This window comes from Bactrocera dorsalis, chromosome 5, assembly GCF_023373825.1.
Source record: "Bactrocera dorsalis isolate Fly_Bdor chromosome 5, ASM2337382v1, whole genome shotgun sequence".
NCBI classification, from domain to species: domain Eukaryota; kingdom Metazoa; phylum Arthropoda; class Insecta; order Diptera; family Tephritidae; genus Bactrocera; species Bactrocera dorsalis.
Window position 1 is genome coordinate 22672832 of NC_064307.1, and position 19368 is coordinate 22692199.

Genomic DNA, 19368 nt, shown 5'->3' on the forward strand with positions numbered 1-19368 from the left:
ACCGTAACGTTGCGTCCAACAGCATCTTTGAAAAAATACGGTCCAATGATTCCACCAGCGTACAAACCACACCAAAACAGTGCATTTTTCGGGATGCATGGGCAGTTCTTGAACGGCTTCTGGTTGCTCTTCACCCCAAATGCGGCAATTTTGCTTATTTACGTAGCCATTCAACCAGAAATGAGCCTCATCGCTGAACAAAACACGCGCGCGAAACACATTTCGAACCGAACACTGATTTTGGTAATAAAATTCAATGATTTGCAAGCGTTGCTCGTTAGTAAGTCTATTCATGATGAAATGTCAAAGCATACTGAGCATCTTTCTCTTTGACACCATGTCTGAAATCCCACGTGATCTGTCAAATACTAATGCATGAAAATCCTAACCTCAAAAAAATCACCCGTTATAAGGGCGTCTCTTGAGCCTGCAATGACTGGTGTATATTGAGACAAGGAGCCTAAATTTGTCTGAAGGTTTTTGATTTACTTGAACCTCTCGCGGTTGTATTCTCCAATTGCAGTTTTGTATGGCTCAACCCAAATTTTTGTCCTTTCTTCTTTCTTCTCTTATGTTATTGGGCTCAATGGACAGAAGACTTCTGGTCTCAGCGGTATAGAAGCCACTATTGATCGGACAAACCATTTCATTTTCAGCAATACCTTTGTTTCCCAGCACACAAATGAAGTGAACTTGGTTACTTCAAATTCGCCTGTTAAGCCGTTTTACACACTCCTTAACCAATAGCGATTTGATCTCGTAGAATCTATTTGATTGCCGTCTGACTATCGCTGAATATAGCAATACGGCCATTTCGATAGTTGCGTCTGAAGTTGATCTCTGAACACCGACTTATTGTTATCCATTATTATCGGAAAGCTGTCCATAGGCAAAGCGACCTAAGTGCGAGAAATGCTTGCAACAATGCCCTCTTTCGGTTCAGAGTTGTCAGTGTTCCAAGGAGTAGTGATTTCTCTGAACTACACCGAGGGACTTCAAATTTATCGGCGAAATTCTTCCTTTTGATGATACCTCTCACTAGAAAAACGACAAGTGGAGGAGCTTATTCATATATATAGGTCAACAGTAAGCTTTTAGCTTCCAAAAAACTGTTTGTTGGTTCAGTGTTGCATACCGGCTCTACATTACAGAGTTGTCCTACAGAATACCACATACTTCGATCTGTCGAACTCGAAGACTTAAATACTTAAGTTTTTTGTTAAAATATATATTTTTTAGTTTGCATAAGCCTCAAATACCATACTTGTATTCAAAAGTTTGAGGCTATTCAGACGTTGATAGATCGCCTAGATCCTTTCACAAATTTATTGATATGAATAATATCAGTTAAAGTCATTTCGGTGGGTTTGCAGAAAGTGTGGGAACCGCAATGCTTCAACCTTAGTCTGGCGAAAGTATGACAGTAGAGGGGAAAGCATTTAGATATTTCTGCTTCATCTTCCTTATTGCAACTTTGACATGTTGCGTACTCCGAAATCTTCAGTCTCACCGCATGAGTGCCAATGGCACAATATCCAATTAGAACACCCTACACTACGACTATGTGAAAGTGACTAAGAACTGACAGTTCAATGAACTTTTTTCGTTCCACTCTGCGCCAGAAGGCTCTTCCACACGTGCTGGTTGCAGACCAATGCTTGTTAAACTCGCGCGAGGACCGGAGATCCAACTTCCGAATGCACGAAGAAGGAAGAGCTCCTGCTCGTTACCATTCTAATTGGATTTGAGTAAGGGTGCCATTTCTAGCACGCTCATCGTCTTTACAATTGCCGATAATTCTGCTGTTATCAGAAGCCTAGAGTAGGTCATTATCAGTGAGCTCAAGGCCTGTATAATAAGCTCTGCTATCGTACATCTGCTGCCACCTTAATCGCTGCCACTTCTGCTTGAAAGACGGTACAGTGGTCTGGGTTTTTGATACAAAAGTTAATTGATAGCTGCCGACTGAACACAAAATTTCTCCTTAGGCTTTGAAAATCCGTGAAAGAGCTCACTGCGTCGCCTCTTCCTCATTATACTCTAGGAGTAGGCTCTGCGGGCCCGTGATCCAAGTTATCACGGATGCAGGCGAAATGATAGTAGATTTGAGAATTCCCCTCGGAGTGGAAATTGTAGAGTTGCCCGGAATCTGATAGCAATTTTCTCAGCAATGCATCCGCCGGCTATATTAGTGTCATCGTAGGTGCAGTTCTTGGTGATCTACTAATGTCGGTGAGAGCCGCTCGTTGAACACCTTCTGGCTGTTTAGCGAATGTGGATTCACTGAGCGCACTCCAACAGACAAATACCCATAGACAGTAGTGGCTTATTGGTTTCATAAAGTCATTACCCAACTTTTGGTGAGAGATTCCATCACTTTCTAATACCTCCTTTACAACAATTTAAAGCAACCAATTCCTTCCGAAGCTTTTCCTCAACATTAGACTTCCATGCTAAAAGGGACTTGTGATGTAAACATTTTTTCAATAATTCTCTAGAAGAAGTTCTAAATACCTGAATTTTTTCTTGTCTTCTTCAGTCAGTATAAACCGTGCTCATAAAATACTCCCTTCATCAATTTTAATTTTTATTTTCGGGTCCATTTTTCATTATCTCGGCAACTTTCGCTCGTTAAGTTTACCACAAGTCACACAAAGTCCAATACTTTGTACTTCTGATATCCCAAAAAGGCATTTGGGAGGATTTCCAGCTTTCCGTGGAATTCAGTCTATTCCAGAGATATCTCTTGTATCATTTTATTTTCTCCATTTTTGGGTTACAAGATGGAGCAATTTCAGTTTGGGTAACAAGAAAAAGTCACACGGACCAAATCTGGTGAATACGGCAGTTCATCGATGGTATCGATTGTGTTTTTGGATTTAAATTCGGTCACAATCGTGGCTCGATGCGATGATGCATTATCATCGTGTAAAATCAATGACTTGTTTTTCCACAATTCTGACCATTTTCGACGGATGTTCTCACGCAAACGTCTCAATATGTTCACATAGAACTCCTTTTTGACTTCCGGAACAAAAACGTCCTGCAATTGATCGGATAAGTCGATATAAAACTTTAGAAGAGATTTGTTAGGGAACACTTTAGGCTGAATGAGAGCCCTTCAATTTGGGAATGGTGTTCTAACTTGAAACTATTTCCATGTCCTTTAGAGAACTTGATGGTTTTAAAAAATGTTCGTATATCAGTTTAAGCAATTCTGTGCCAAACTAAGAAATATTTTCTATGCCAAATAATAGAGGGTGAAATTTGGAATCGTATACTCCCTCTAAAATATAATATAAGTAGTCTGATGGTGGGTAAGTGGCTAACCTGTGATGGAGAATAACGTATACGTCATGTCGTACTCCAGAAATGAATTTTCCGGTTGCATTTAACCTCACTCAACTGAGATTATGAACTAATCATGTTTATAAGCTTAGTTTAAAAGCTTTCATAGTTTTTTTAGCTTGGAAATTCTTCGCAGTGGACTTCGTGTTTCACTATATTTTGTTAACGGTATATTAACTCCTTCAGATTTTTTAAGGGATATAAGAAAAACATACAACATCTCAGTTCCTCTCCTTTGTCACCAACCCATACATTACAGTTAACTATAACACTCTTTGACAACAGCGGAAATGTGACTCCAATCGAATGACAGCGCAGCGCGTTCAAGCATTTATGACGACAACAATCGGATATTAACGGATAATTGCGATGAACTCTGATCGCTTCCTATCACTTCACTTTGAACACATAATGCGGCAAAAGCACAAAATAGCAACAACAACCACAATAATAACAAATGATGCAACCGAGTACTTGTGCACAAAGCAATTTCGCAGCGCATTTTTTACCGTTACACAGTAATTTTCTGACAATTTTTGCCTTTATTTTGCAGTCAGCAAATTTTCCGCTGACATGCGAACAAGCGTTTAGCCAAAACTTTACAATAGATAGGTGTATATGTATGAGAGAATATATTTTTGGGTTTGGGAGTGAGTGAATATTTGTATATTTGTAGGTGTGTTTGTATGCTGCATGCTTTTTCGAACCCGCTGCTGCCACACATTTAGCACGGCTTGTTGCACATTTTCACATGTGATTGCAACATGCATTAGATAGGCACTCGTGCATGAATACACACATATACACACACACTTAAATACATACACATAAATATATATATACACCGTTGTTGGTAATTTTTTCATCTTTCGCTGGCATTTGTTATTCTCCGCTGTGCTATTATTGGCTTCACTGATTGTGCAGCACATCCTCCATCAGCGACACACACACACACATACATATATATAGATACTGAGATAACGGTACTTGTGTAATCACACAGTCACTGCTCTTGCGTGCTTTTAACGTAGTTACCGTTGTTATTGATTTCGCTGTTAGTAACGATTTTCTGCAATTTTTCTGAGCTTTGTTTTGTTTTTGTTGTTGTTTTCATTTTTATAATTTTATACCCTGAACAGCGTGTATTAAGTTTGCTACAAATTTCGTAATACACAGAAGCATACATCAGAGATCCTCTAACACATATACATTCAAGTTAAAAATTGACTAGCACACCGGTCCGGCTCAATTTTGACAAGATGGTATGTCAGACGAACTGAGTCGATATATATGCGAACTGTCACTCACTTTTTGAGATATCGAACTGAAATTTGACACAGGTTTCTTTCTTCCCAAAGAGCGGTTTATTTATGGGAATCACCGATATTGGACCATTAAAGCATATAGCTGCCATACAAACTGAACGATCGGAATTAAATGCTTGTATGAAAAACTTTTTTATTTCACGAGATATCTTTATGAAATTTGACATGGATTATTTCTCAAAGCCACGCTATAATCTACGAAGAAATTGTTGAGATCGGATTATTATAGCTTATAGCTGCCATGCAGATTGATCGATCATAATTAAGTCCTTGTATAAAAAACTTTTCCAATTGACGAGATATCTTTACGAAATTTATCTAAGATTATTTTCCAAAATAACGGTACAATATACGAAGAAATTGTTCAGATCGGATTATTATTGCTTATAGCCACCATACAAACTGAACGATCAAAATCAAGTGCTTGTATGAAAAACTTTTTTATTTGACGAGATATCTTGATAAAATTGGACACAGATTATTTTCTAAGGAAACACTATAATCTCTGGAGAAATTGTTGAGATCGGAACATTATAGCTTATAGCCACCATACAAACTGAACGATCAAAATCAATTTAAAAATATTTTATAGACTTTTATGCTATAAGAAATGCTCATGTAAAGGGTATTATAGCATCGCTGCAGCTGAAGTTTTTTCTTATTTTGCTTTATTTTTCGCTATTCTTTCTATTTTCTTATTTTTATTTATATCTCTTGCTTTTTTCATTTTCGTCATTACATCCTTTTGCATTGTGCAACTCACGCGAATTCGCTCATTCTTGCATTGAGTTGCACTTTTCGTGTTTCCTGTTTGGTTTCTGCATCTTCCTCTTCATCTATTTTTCCAACGTGTTTCTCTGCGCCGTCACTCTGTTCATTTCCTTTGCAGTGTTGCATTCTCTCCACTTCACCCTTTCTTTTGTGTCCTGAAATGCAATGCTAACGAACTTTTACGCTTTGTTAGTTTGCTGACATACTTTGAGGCGCATTTTAAGTGTACTCTTTGTTGTTGTTTTTCGTCAGTTTATATTTTTTCGCTGACAATGGTGAAATTACAAAATTACTTAAACGTCGAGTTTCGAAAGAAAAGTTCGGTTGTGGAGAAATTTCGTATGGCAAGTGGCAAGGAACAATCAATTACGCGAATCGAAAACTGTTACAAAGCACATTTGTTTAAAGGTTCAAAGGAAAGAAGTCAGATTGAACAGAAAATCAATAAAAAAAATTGTGAAGTAAAAGTTTCAAGGAAAACTCTGAACCTGAGCTGAACGCCTGAACCATTTGTATGAGGTTTAAGGACTCCGAGGTGATCAGTTTTCTCAAAAGTCTCCTTTTTTCCTGATGGCTTCCAAAAGATCATCATTCGCAAAACTCTAACTTCATCGCATTGAGTACATTTAATACAGATTTTGCTCGGACCAATTTGTTGCTGCAAAATTCTTTTACCAAGTGATCTTATTTGAGATTTCACTTTAATATATGTAAGTCTCCGAACGAATACTTTTCAAAATGTGGGTTTCTGAAAACTGAATGACATAATGTACACCTAGGAGAGCAATCAGAGCCTGAGTCTATCTATCTATATAGCCAAATTTATATTTAATCCAAGCAAATGTAGGCTATTTTTAAAAACAAAAAGGTCAGAGTTAGGAGCATCAAGCTCTAAACTGCATACAAAGAGTTTTTGACAATTTCTTCTTTATTGGCGTATACACCACTTATACATCTGTTGCTGTTGTGGGTTTACCCACAATCCTGGAGAGGGATGATTCGCCATCTCACTTTATCTCGCCTTCAGCACACTAAAGTTCAATTTGGGTTCATTGAACTAATTGGTTTCGAAATTGCGGAGCTTTTAAAAAGCCAACAACTTCTTTAAGAAGAAAAGAGAAAAAAAGAAAATTTCACCCTTCACTGGAAATACACATTGATTACATGAAACTTTCCCTTAGCGATGGTCTTCAGTTTGTATCTAATATCGGAGTTGATTTCCTGACACATTATTATTCTTATACCAACTTGGTATTGATCTATTTCGAGGTTCCCTACTTTTTTAAAGAAAAAACTTCCAATTTAATGGGAAATGTTTATTATCATTTGAAAAAACATTCCTTGGAATATATGCTTTAAAGATTATCTTTTTCAAATCTTGGCCGCGGTTACGTCTCAGATGGTCCATCCGTTGAGACCAATTTTCCATGACTCGTTCAAGCATTTCGACTGGTAACTAGCAAATGATGTGAGTGATGTTTTGTTCCATGGTTTGAGTTGGAGCGGTATTGTTTTTAAAAATCCCCACAGTAAAAAGTCTAACGATGTGATATTACACGAATTAATCTACCAATCGACCAACCCAAAACGAGAAGATATCTGCTCACTGAAGTGTTCTCTCAATAAATCCATTTATTGATGCGATGTACTGGAAGTGACGCCGTCTTGTTGAAACCAAATGTCGCCGAGATCACGAGCTTCAATTTCAGTCATTCAATAGCTGGTTATCATGGCGCGATAAGGGTTGCCTTAGACGGCTACAATGTCATCGGTGTCTTTTTTGAAGAAATATGGACTGAAGATTCCAGCGGCCTACAAACCATTGTTGTTTTTTCTGGATGAAATGGCAACTCTTGAATTTCTTCAAGTAGATCTTCGTCCCAAATGCGGTAATTCTGGATTACATACCCATTGAGCCTCGTTGAAAAAAATTTGACTCGAAAACGTCGGATCATCTTGGGACTTTTTAAAAGCCCATAATGCAAAGTGATGTCGCTTGGGAAGGTTGAGCGGCTTCAGTTCTTGCACAAGATATATTTTGTATGCTTCCAATTTAGGATCACGACGTAAAATGCTCCAAGTCGTTTCTACGTCAGTCCGAGTTTCTGCGAACGGCGCCGAGTCAATTCTCCACGATCTTTGTGAACACTCCTAGCTACGGCTGCTTTATTTTCTTCACAGCGTGCTGGACGTGTTCTAGTCGGTCGAATTTTACGAAATATTAAATGTTGAGTCTCAAGATGGCGCTGTTTCGAATAGTATCAGTAGGCCGATTATGTTGACCATGAGTTAAGTGAATTTTCGTAATAAAGTTGAACGATTTGTAAACGTTGTTCAGGCGTAGGTTCTTTCATGATGAAAAGCCAAAAATACTGAACACTACGGCTACACTTTAGAAAGCTCCAACTCAAAAACTGTTGCCAATATCAATTTAGGATTTTAGTATAGCATTTTTAATCGAAGTTTATCCCCTGCTTTTAAACCCATTGCTTGATAAAACTGCCTGAAAATCAGAATAAGTCCAGGCGGCAGCTTTGGCAACTGCTACATGTAATTAAATTGCGCGTGCAAGAGCCCTCAAACATTACCCAATATTTTTCTCCCTTTACATACCAACTTAAAGTCATCGGTGCGTTTGGTTTTACACTGAGCAGGCGTAAGCCTTACATTACCGTGCTTTTTTTCATTTTTTTCGCAAACGAAAAATTTAACTCGACTTATGCAGGTATTAAAATTAAAGGCTTAACAGAAACTGCTTTAATTGGAATGTGGACTGCAGTCGTATAAGTCCCTACGAATGTGTGTGTGTGTGTGTATTGGTGACTTCATATCCGCAGCGCTGCGCTCATTAAGCCACACACACTATTACACTCATAGATATTCGCATATTTCCATAATTACTCGCAACTACACGTTCGACATAAATTCCACGCTGTTGGTAAAAAAACAAAAACACCAAAAAATACGAGTATGTGTGTATTAAAGTAATAAATAAAATAAAATCTGACATTTTAGTGAGAAAAAATGTTGCTGCACTGATGGGATATGCATGTATTGTCCAACCGTTATGTTACTTTTATTTCCACACTATATTGTTTTACGCTGTTGTTGTTGTTTTATACTAGCTACCAAAAATTAACAACCGAAATCCTGGAGATTGAGCGGTAATTTGTGCGCTGCGAACAGAAAATTTACATTTCGCAGCAATAAAAAATTTAACAGCTATGAAAAACGGTTTTACCCCCCACTACCGCATTGCCACAGCCATACACACACATATATATTTTTATGTGCGCATAGCTTCCACACATACACACACGTGGCGCTCGCCGCCTTGCTGGTTATGGCTTTAGCACCGCAGCGCCGGGATAACAAGCACTGAGCAATGTATGCGAAATAACGGAATTGCTGTAATAAAAAAGTAAAAAAAAAAGAATGACAACAAAAAACATTTAAAAATAATATAGCTTATATGCAGCGAGCAAGCGGTTGCGCTTGGATGCATTGTTGCGGCCTGTTCTATATTCGGACCTAGAATTATTTGAATACAACTTGCAATCAAGGAGTTTTTTTTTCTCAGTTTTTTGTAATGCAGGTATGGTTAATTTGATGGCCCGATGGGCAAATTGACTGCATTTTAAGCACAGAAATTGCTACAGTTTAATTTTGATGGAATTTGAGGTAGAGAAAAAGCCTGTTTCAATGCTAAAGTAGCTAATGAACACTGAAAATCAAATGAACACTTCAAAAATGAAGCAAGGACACAAATATCCTGCAGAATCAATAATTGTATATGTGAGTTCACAAAAATTCGAGAATCTGGGCCGTCTAGCATCAAAACAGTTTTTCAGAGACGTAGAAAACATGAGAGAGAGAGAGGGAGACATCGAGTCGCAATTATATAAATGATAACAGAGAAGGAGAGTAGAGCGAAAAAAGTAAGTAAGACATTAATGAAAATATGCAATCCCCGTAGTTGGGCCTCTACTATTCCATTCGTGAATATCAAATTGCTTTAAAAGCATTTAAATATCTTCTTAATTGAACCTTAAGTTGATTTTACTTATTTTTAAATTGCTTCAGACAGTCATACTTAGTTCTCTTCGATTTCGTTTATTGGAAGGCATTTACTTACGAAAATGTTTGTGAATCGGTCCAAAACTTTATTTCCCATCACATGAAAAATTATTTTTACGGTCTTTTTGAGTATCAAATTTTGGTGACGATTAAAGGTAAACCAAGTTTAAATATCTCTAAGATTATCTTTCCTGACCCATTGGTCCATTTCGACTTGGGATTCTATATAAAGAGTGCATCAAAAATATTAACTTTCCACTGCATTGAAGTCGATGTTCTTAAAAAGTATGGCATTTTATATTTTATGACGGTCTAGCAAATAACGAAGAGTTCCAAGGTGAAATAAAGGGCAATACATTTCGAGGTTTCCCACTTTTTTAAAGAAAAAACATAGAAATTTCAAATTTAATGAGGAATTTTTATTATCACTCGAAAGAATTTTCTTTAGCATTTATTTCTCAGATGATCCGTCTGTTGAGTTTAATTTTCGATGACTCGTTCGAGAATTTCGATGATAACTGGCATATGACAAGCGTCTTGCTTTGCACTAGAATTGCGGAATTGTTTGCATAGTCTTTAGACTTTTCATATTCCCACAGGTAAAATTCTAACGGTGTGATATCTCATGATCATGGTAGCTAAACGACCGCCCCAAAACGTGATATTACCTGCTCACTGAAGTGTTCTCTCAATAAATCCATCGATTGAAGGGATATGTGGGAAGCGGCGCTGTCTTTTTGAAACCAAATGTCGCCGAGATCATGAGCTTCAATTCAAAGGCATCAAATAGTCAATTGTCATGGCGCGATAACGGTCAGCATTGACTGTTACGTTCTCATCGGCATTATTTTTGAAGAAATATAGACCGATGATTTCAACGGCCCACAAACCAACTTGTTTTTTCTGTATAAAATGACATCTTTTGAATCTTTACTTGTTAACATACCCTTTGGGCCAGAAATGGGCCTCATCGCTGAACAAAATTTGGTTAGCAAACGTCGAATCGTCTGTGAACTTTTCAAGGGACGCAGAGAACGAAGCGATGTCGCTTGGGAAGGCCATGCGGTTTCATTTCTTGCACAAGCCGTATTTTGAACGCTTTCAATTTAATATCTGGACATAAAATGCACCAAGTCTTTCCATACGTCAGTCCGAGTTGCTGCGAACGGCGCCGAATCGAGTCTCCACGGTCTTTGTGTACACTCAGCTACGGCTGCTATATCTCCTTCACTGGGTGCTAGACGTGGTCTTCTCTGCTGTCCAATATTATTCAATACTGAATATTGGGTCTCAAGATAGGTAATGGGGTTGCGAATAATACGCCCAATAGGCCGATTGTGTTCACCTTAAGTTGAGCGAAACACATTCTTTAGAGAACGTGAATTTTCGTAATAAAGCTGAACGATTTGTAAACGTTGTTCAGTTCTTTCTATGTTGAAATGACAAATATTACTGAACAAAAACAACATAGCAGCTTGACATGACTCAGGCGTGATTCGTCAGAAAAAGGCTAAAGAAAGAAGTACCTCTAATTAGGTCACCCGTTCAATTCAAACCGTGCAGAAAAAATTTTATAGTCATCGGATCCTTTGCCTTCGAGTAATTACCTCAACAAAATTGAAAATGTATGTTTTTGAGAAAAATGCGTTTAAAAGTAAACTGAGGGAACCGATTGAACTGAGCGATTCCCCTTTAGAAGACTTTAATTCTAAATTTACTGGGCACTTTTGTAGTGTGAATCAATTCTGAGAAATATGCGTTAAAATGTAAGCGATGCCATAAAATACCTATCTGTAGGAATTAAAAAGCTCACGATTTTTTTAATTTAATATTTCCCAGTTAAAAATAGCAAGGAAACTACGACGATAGCAGAAGCTTTCAACTGATCTACCATTTGTGGAAGATAGTGTGGATGATGAGATATTTGTCAATACATATTAAAAGCTCTTAAAGCCACAATCAACCATTTAATTTTGCATTTATATATATGTATGTATGTATATACTACTTTTATATTCCACCTATGAATTGTGCGTTGATTGGTTTTTTTTTTTTGGTCGACGTTAATTGTCCTTGTGGTCTTGTGGGTAATTGCAAGAGAATAACATGATTTTTCCACTTTAAACACAATCAAGCGCCCAAGCTCTTCTTCTTCCAATTCGGCGTGCAGGAACATGAATTTAATTCTTTTGCAAACTATCATAGTATTTTAACCAGGAAATGCATTCACCAAAGGGACACATTTACACATGCCTATGTATATGTATATACTTGCCACACACACATAAATATAAATTGGTGCCAAGGCAGTTTGTGTGTGCGTTTGCCTTATCTCGTTTGTCTGCATTAACATAACAATTGCAACGAGCCAGCGGCACCAGCAGCTGCACCAATAAAAGCAACAACAACAGCCACAATTCGCATGTCCCCCGTAGACATGTGGCAGAAACGAGCGAACAAGCTGCCAAGTAGCAATGCAGCAAATTGCATTGGCAACGCGCGTGAACAAACTGACATGTTGTTGTCCAATTGGCTGACCAGCACTCAAATGGACGGACAGTTGGACAGAGCAACAGACAGGTTGTTTAATCTACATACATACATATATAAGTGTGTGAGTATTTGTGTTCGTATGTATAGCGAAATGTATATGAGAATAGTCGCTTAACGGTCACAATAACGCATGAAATGCACAATAAGCCTGCGTTCGAACAATAAAAATAACAATAGCAGGAATATACATATGTATATACAAATGTGTTTATACTATATATAAACATGTATATATCGGCAGACCGTGCCTTCAGCGCCACAAACCCACAATTCCTTTTTTGACCGCTTTTTATAGCTGACCCACATGGGCGTGGCACGCACATTAACCACAGTCGGCCTTCCATATATACTGTTGCCTCTGTATATATGCTTTTTGGTATATTGGTGTGTATATATATATGTAGCTCATTCATGCCACATATGCCTATCCAACGCTGGTGCCATTCAGTGTCACTGATAACGTTGCTCGGCGACACAGATTGTAAAATGTAAATTGGCAGGATTTCGTTTAAATTTTATTGCCGAAACTGCCGCCACATAGTTATAGTAAACATACGATGGAAAAATATACGGGGGTAGCTCGATAAGTCGATAAATTTCACAAAGTTTTCTATAAACTCTAACTTACACGCGGCTTTAAGCTCGTTTTCCACTTTTTGACACCTTAAAAAGTACTAGTTTGAGACAGATCCCGCGCCAAATTAAACATAAAACCGAACAAAAAGTTAACTTTGGCTGTACCTAAGCTAAAATGCCCTTCACAGGTTCATTTAGTATAGTAAAAAGTATAGAGAGATCTTTGCTTGATTTTGTTCGGTCAGTTTGCATGGCAACTATATTCTATTGTTACCAATTGTTAGTGAACAATATGCTCGGAGATTGATTCAATAACTTGGAAAAGGTATATTAGCTAGACTATGTGATATGTTTGCTTTCGATAATGGTCTACTTAATGAAAAGACTTGTGAAATAAAACAGCTTTCCATACACGAAATTAATTTGCATCGGTTAATTTGTATTGGAGCTACATTCTCTAGTGGCCCGATATCTTCGGTTCCGGAAACTAAGCAGATTCTTGTCGAGAAAAAGACTTGTTAGAAATTTCATACAGACAGGCAATAATGATTCCAATGTATATATAGATTATAGGGTCTCTGATGTTTCCTTCTGGGTGGCACGAAATTCGTGACGATCTCGGTGAGATATGAGAGGGCCCGTAATGTCAAGAATATTGCTGCCGCTAGCGCACCAATTGAGGAAGACTATACTCAGTCTCAGTCTTCAGCGATAAGGCTCATTTCTGCCTGAATGGCTTGCTTCGTCAATAAGCAAAATATGCGTTATTGATCAGGCAGCAATCCACACTTACTCCATGAGTCACCATTGCATCCCGAAAAAATACGGTTTAGTGCGGTTTATCGGACGGCGGCGTCATTGGGCCATACTTCTTCCATGATGGACAAGACTGGCACGAAACTGTGGAAGGTAATCGCTAACGCTCAATGATAACCGAATATTTTTGCCCCGAATTGGATGATATGGACTTGGACAATATGTGGTTCCAACAAAACGACGCCTCAAGTCACACAGCAAATATGACAATCGATTTATTGATTACCAAGTTTGGTGAACGTGTTATCTCACAAAATGGCCCCGTTGAGTCTATGGTTTGATAGCAAAAAGCCAGCGACGATTGATGAACTTCGTATGTATGTATTCATCATGGCCACAAATGAACTTTCACAGGAATAAGGAATTTATTTGATATCCCAAACCGTTTTTTTTTTGTAAAAAATTTTGACTTTTATAGCGATGAAACCCAAAACCGTTGATAGTTGGAGCAATAGATGTAACTTCATTTGAACTGAAATCAGTTAGGATGCACTTGGATAAAGTATCACGTCGTTCGTTATCTCTCTAGATATATTGAACTGACACTTTCTGTTGTTTTCTGTTTTCTTTAAAATCTTTAAAACCCATTCGAGGTCGGCTTCAAGTTTTGCGGGAACTATCCAACTCTCAAACTTTTGTTTTTCAATCATTCAATGAAATTTTATACTTTGGTAGTCTGCGGTATTTTTTTCATAGAAGAAAGAAGTATCGAAAGCCAGAGTGCGGGACTTTAATCAGCGGAACCTAACCTACTCCCAGCTTTTATTTCTCCCACGAAATCACCGGAGTAAGCATTACTTCATAGGAGAGAGAAAGATTTTAAATCTCATCTATCATACGGACTTACGGATGCCTAATATACTGTATATGTTAATTTTGTCATAATTATAGCTGACGTCTCGCTGACAGCTTTCCATTTACCAGAGGATTGACACATGAGTACTGCCTACCGTCCTTTGGTTGAGGTTTGCCACCGTTGCTGCCACATTGTGATGCTTTTGGTTGTCTTTTTCTTTCTTAACGCCTACATACCGCTCTAGTAGCTGGTCCGATCACGCGAATTCGTCACTCTGGATATCAATGGGGTAGAACTTCAGCAGTGGCGCTTGATAGTGTTCGGAAAGCACTTGTTACTCGTGAGCCTATGCACAGCTTTTATTTGTGTGTGTAGTCTGTGGTAGGATCGTCTGAGTTCTGTAGGCTAAGGGTTTAGTTCAGCTGATCTTATTACGATGATTCTTTTTGTCCGGTAGACTTCGATCAATCTGATGGGCTTAGAACCAACCGCGATTCAGAGTTCTTGCGATCGTATAGGGAATTCCAGTAAATTATACTATAAAATATGAAAGCTATAATTTTTGAATTGATTTTCCTTGTATTCCAATAGTATCTTATCTGTTTCGATAAAATGTAAAAATCCTACAAGGACCGTAAGCACAAATTGCTTAAGTATACTGTAAATTTGACAGTTGTCTATATACAGCTGATCTTTGACAGCACAGGGTTGCATTTGCGCCTACTAAAAGAGACGCATAAAACTGCGCTCGTATTGTAAACAAAAAAAAAGGCTGAGTATACACACATACCGAGGCACATGTCGGAGATAACGTTTTAACGGCGACTATAACTCGTTTCCGCTACGTCCTTCCGGCCTCGTACAGGACACGAGCGAACGCACGCTTCACATATGCATCATTAATTTCGCAGCATACTCCTCGTGCACTCGGGCTCGGATTTTATTGCTCCAGCAAACATTCAAATATAGGCACACAGCCCTATATACATATATACACAGATATCGGTATTCATTTACTTACACAATCAGACGCACTTTTGTTTATGCGCTCAGTTACGCACACAAACACACACAATAACACACACACCGGGAAGCAGCCAATTTCGTAGTAACATTGTTGTTCGTATGAATTTACGAGAATTTACGACCATAGTCAAAAACTTGGCTGCCACAAATGGCCAACGGTTTTATATTACCTCTTGCCATTGTTGTTCAGCTTATTTCCATTTATTTGTTGTTGTCGTTGCTGTTTTTGCTTTTGTTGTTGCATTTTATGTGTTATTGCGCCTGCAGGTCATTTAAGTAGTCACAAATGGTCTATTTTGCGGTGGTTTATTGTAGATTCTTCACATTGATAAGCGAGGCGGCGGTTGGTGGCGGGACGGGAGCTCGCTTTTTCGTATGACCGAGCAGCCTGTGGTCAGTTAGGGCACAATGTTTCACTATTTTTAAGAGCGCCAAATGTGGTCTTAAAAAGTTAATTTTAGTGGAAATTGTTGCTTTAAAGAGCACTAAAAAAGTCGTAAGCGAAGTACTGTTAATGGCAACTTTTGAACGAGGTAATTTGGAGTGAAAAGAAGAAAACAATTTATTTTATAGTCAGCCCAAAAGTTGGCTACAAATTGGCCTTTAGAAGCCTTTGCTATGGAAGAAAACTTGGAGCAAAGCTTTGGTATAGCCAATACTGCGCCCTTTCCTAAAGTTTAACATCTGATCAAATATGACCCGCATTGACAAAAAACCAAAACTACAAGACAGTTCACCTTTAGAGTTCGGACTATATTAAAACCCGAAGATGCAGAATATTTTCAAATAGTATTGGGAAATTAAAAATCTGTTCTATCGATGAGAACCAGAACTTTTCAAAGCATGATGCTTCAATCTGCTGACTCTAGATCTTGGACCGTGGAAATCAGTGCTAGAAATTGCATTAATATCACAGTGGAAATAGTTTCTAAAGCACTGATTCTCAATTCCGATTTCAGCTTCATATTTTTCGATTGCAAGCATTGATTTTAAGCTCCTTACGTACAGCTGCAACCGAAACCATTGGTTTTCGAAACAAACAGCTGGTACGACGAGAAGTGCCGTGTCGCATTGGAGAGAAAGCAGACTGCCTACCTCGCAACATTACGATCGACTACAACACATGCGGGATGGGATAGATACCGAAAATTGAAGAGGAAAGCGAGACGCATTTGAAGACAAAAAAAGAAATGCGTGAGTACCAAGAGCTTGACAAGCTGACCGACAGGGGTAATGTTCGAAATGTTCACGAAAAGATGCAGCGACTGACAGAAGGTTTCACGAGTGGAGTATGCTCTTGTAGAACCCCAGAGGCGATCTAGTGACTGATGTCCAGAGCATACTAAAATTATGGAGGGAACACTTCTCCAGCCTGATGAATGGCAGTGAAAATACAGTGCCAAGAGAAGGTGAACCCGATTCCTCAATCGATGACTATGGAGAAGACGTTCCATGTCTGAATTTGGGATCCCCACAAAACTAAGGCTGTGGAAGCTGACCTTAAGCAATAGCAAATGCTCTGTCAGGACTGGGAAGAGCCTCTCCAAGCCGTTTGATACCAAACAACGTTTCAGACAAAGCGACTCGTTATCATGCGACTTCTTCAATCTACTCTTGGAAAAAATAATTCGAAGTGCAGAACTAAACAGAGAAGTTACCGTCTTCTATAAGAGTTACAGCTGATGATATTAACATCATAGGCCTCAACAGCCGCGCTCTAAGTTCTGCTTTCTTTATAATGGGTAAGGAAGCGAAGCAAATGAGTCTGGAAATGAATGCGAGAAAAACGAAATATCTCCTGTCATCAAACAACAGGCGTCGCACTTGAGACTGTTGACAGTCATAACTTCCCAATCGCAGTTAATTTCGTCTATCTTGGAACCAAAATTAACAGGCTCGAAATCTAACGCAGAATAACTCTGCCAATCTGTGCTTCTTCAGACTGAGTAGGCAATTGTGAAGTAAAGTCTCTCGACAAAGAAAAAGCAAACTCTATAAGTCACTCATCTTCTGATGGGTCGACATTACGAGTTTTCGACAGAGAGATTCTTTGGAAGATGTATGATCCTTTGCGCGTTGGCTACGGTGAACATCGCCTTCGATGGAACGAGGACCTGGATATACGACGACATTGACATAGTTCAACGAATTAAAAGACAGCGGTTACGCTGGCTATTTCATGGCGTCCGAATGGACAAAAGCCCTCCAGCTAAGAAATTATTCGACGCAATACACGCCGAAACAAGCTTAGAAAGAGAAAGACGTCCACTCCGTTGGAAATACCAGGTGGAGAAGGACCTGGCTTCGCTTGGTGTAAGTGGTGTCTACGCCAATCTCTAATCCTTCCCACTCCGAAAAAGCCATGTTCGAGCTAAGGCAATTTCGTACCTAAAGGTGCATTTCTGCAAAAAAAATGTTTACCGCCGTTCAAATAGCAAACATTAGTCATAAATTTATCAGATGTCTAAGCAATATATTCACTTGAAACCACTTCAAAGAAGCTAACATTTATGGTTTATTTTACTTATCTACTATTTTAATGCGGTAAAGTGGTGATCGAACAAATTTAGTCTAATCACTTAATACATAACAGTGATAATGATAATAATGATTATCAGTTTCCCAATACATAAGCATATACATATACACATACAACTAACCAATGCTGGTGCTTAATGCTGCCACTCGAATTCAATTAGTGACTCGATACTCTTCTTGCAATTTATTTGTATAATTGCCTAGACAACGACTTGCACTCACACACACATATGCATACGTAAATATGTGTAATATTATCGAGTTGCCAATTTATGCCATCAATTAGAATCACACGCGCTTATCTTTACTGCAGCATTCGTTTATATTAATGTATGTAATTATTCCAATTAATCTCCTCTTGCTTACATCGCCTGGCAATATTACGCTGAAAGCTTATGCCTTTATTTCTCTTTTTCTCTTTACATGCGCTTCGTATTAATCCGTGGTGCGTGCAGCCTGCCGATATGAGAAGGGTTCCTGGTCTGAGTGTGCCACCGGTCAAATGACACGCGCTGACAAATTAAAGGCGACCAGCGATCCATCGTGCGAAGCAACACGTGTCATCAAGAAGAATTGCAAACCCGGCAAGTCCAAGGATAAGAGCGCCAAGGAACAGCGTAAGAATAAGGATAAAGGTGAGTGTGTCTCAATATGATTGATGAGTAATACATACTATGTACATATAATATGATAACGATAGGCCTTTGAAAAATTCTTCTTGTATGTATGTGATGTCGGTTTTTGAAACCTTCAAGTGCTATATCGTATTCTTGGTATGTGACCGCGGTTTGAGCTTGAAACTGTGATCTTAATATTTTTTTATGGCTTCAATAATAATAACATTGTAATAACGTCGCTAATGTATCTATATGAATCTTTAGTCTTTTGGTGAATAGGAGCAAAACAAAGTACTATGAGGCCGCACATAAAGATTCCTAGCGACTTGGTTAGACCATGTTGCACGCATAGAAAACGATGCTAAGCAAAAAACTGTTTCGAGATCCATGAGAACTACGAAAGCACTGACGCCGACGTATCCAATGGAAGAACTAAGCTTGATCAAAAATTGTCCGAATCCAAGAAAAAGTGTTACTGAATATGTGGACTCCAGTAGCTATATTTGACTTTTTACCGCAAATATCGGCAAATGTGTCAGATATATATTTGAAATTCAGTGATAATTCTTTTCTGGCAATGGTATGTCTTTGAGGCAAAAATGGGTTGAATCGGGTCAATACTTCCCTTAGCTCTCATAGATATATGTATCTAATACTTGTACAAAGATTTTCGAACGTCCAGGTGACTTTATAACGCATATGTCGGCCAACAAGTTTGTTACCTCTATGAAAATGAGCTAGCATATTTTACTGATAACAGTTTATCTTTGTGCCTAAAATGGGCAAAATTGGACGGAAACTTGGCCCACATAGAGCAACATATGTATATCTTTCGGATGACCTTACTCCATATTATTGGTAATGGTATTTCCCTGACTTTGATTCTTGCAAGTTGCTAGAATATAAAATATTCGGTTACACTCGA

The 19368-nt window shown here is 38.4% G+C and overlaps 1 protein-coding gene across 1 annotated transcript in view; it reads left to right on the forward strand.

The window, feature by feature from the left end:
• LOC105230097 (uncharacterized) overlaps positions 1-19368 on the forward strand; it is an 81125-nt gene that overhangs the window by 55030 nt on the left and 6727 nt on the right. Inside the window, exon 5 of the mRNA XM_011210693.4 lies at positions 18282-18461. Within this exon, the coding sequence (XP_011208995.1) occupies positions 18282-18461 (180 nt within the window). The remainder of the gene's footprint in view (positions 1-18281; positions 18462-19368) is intronic.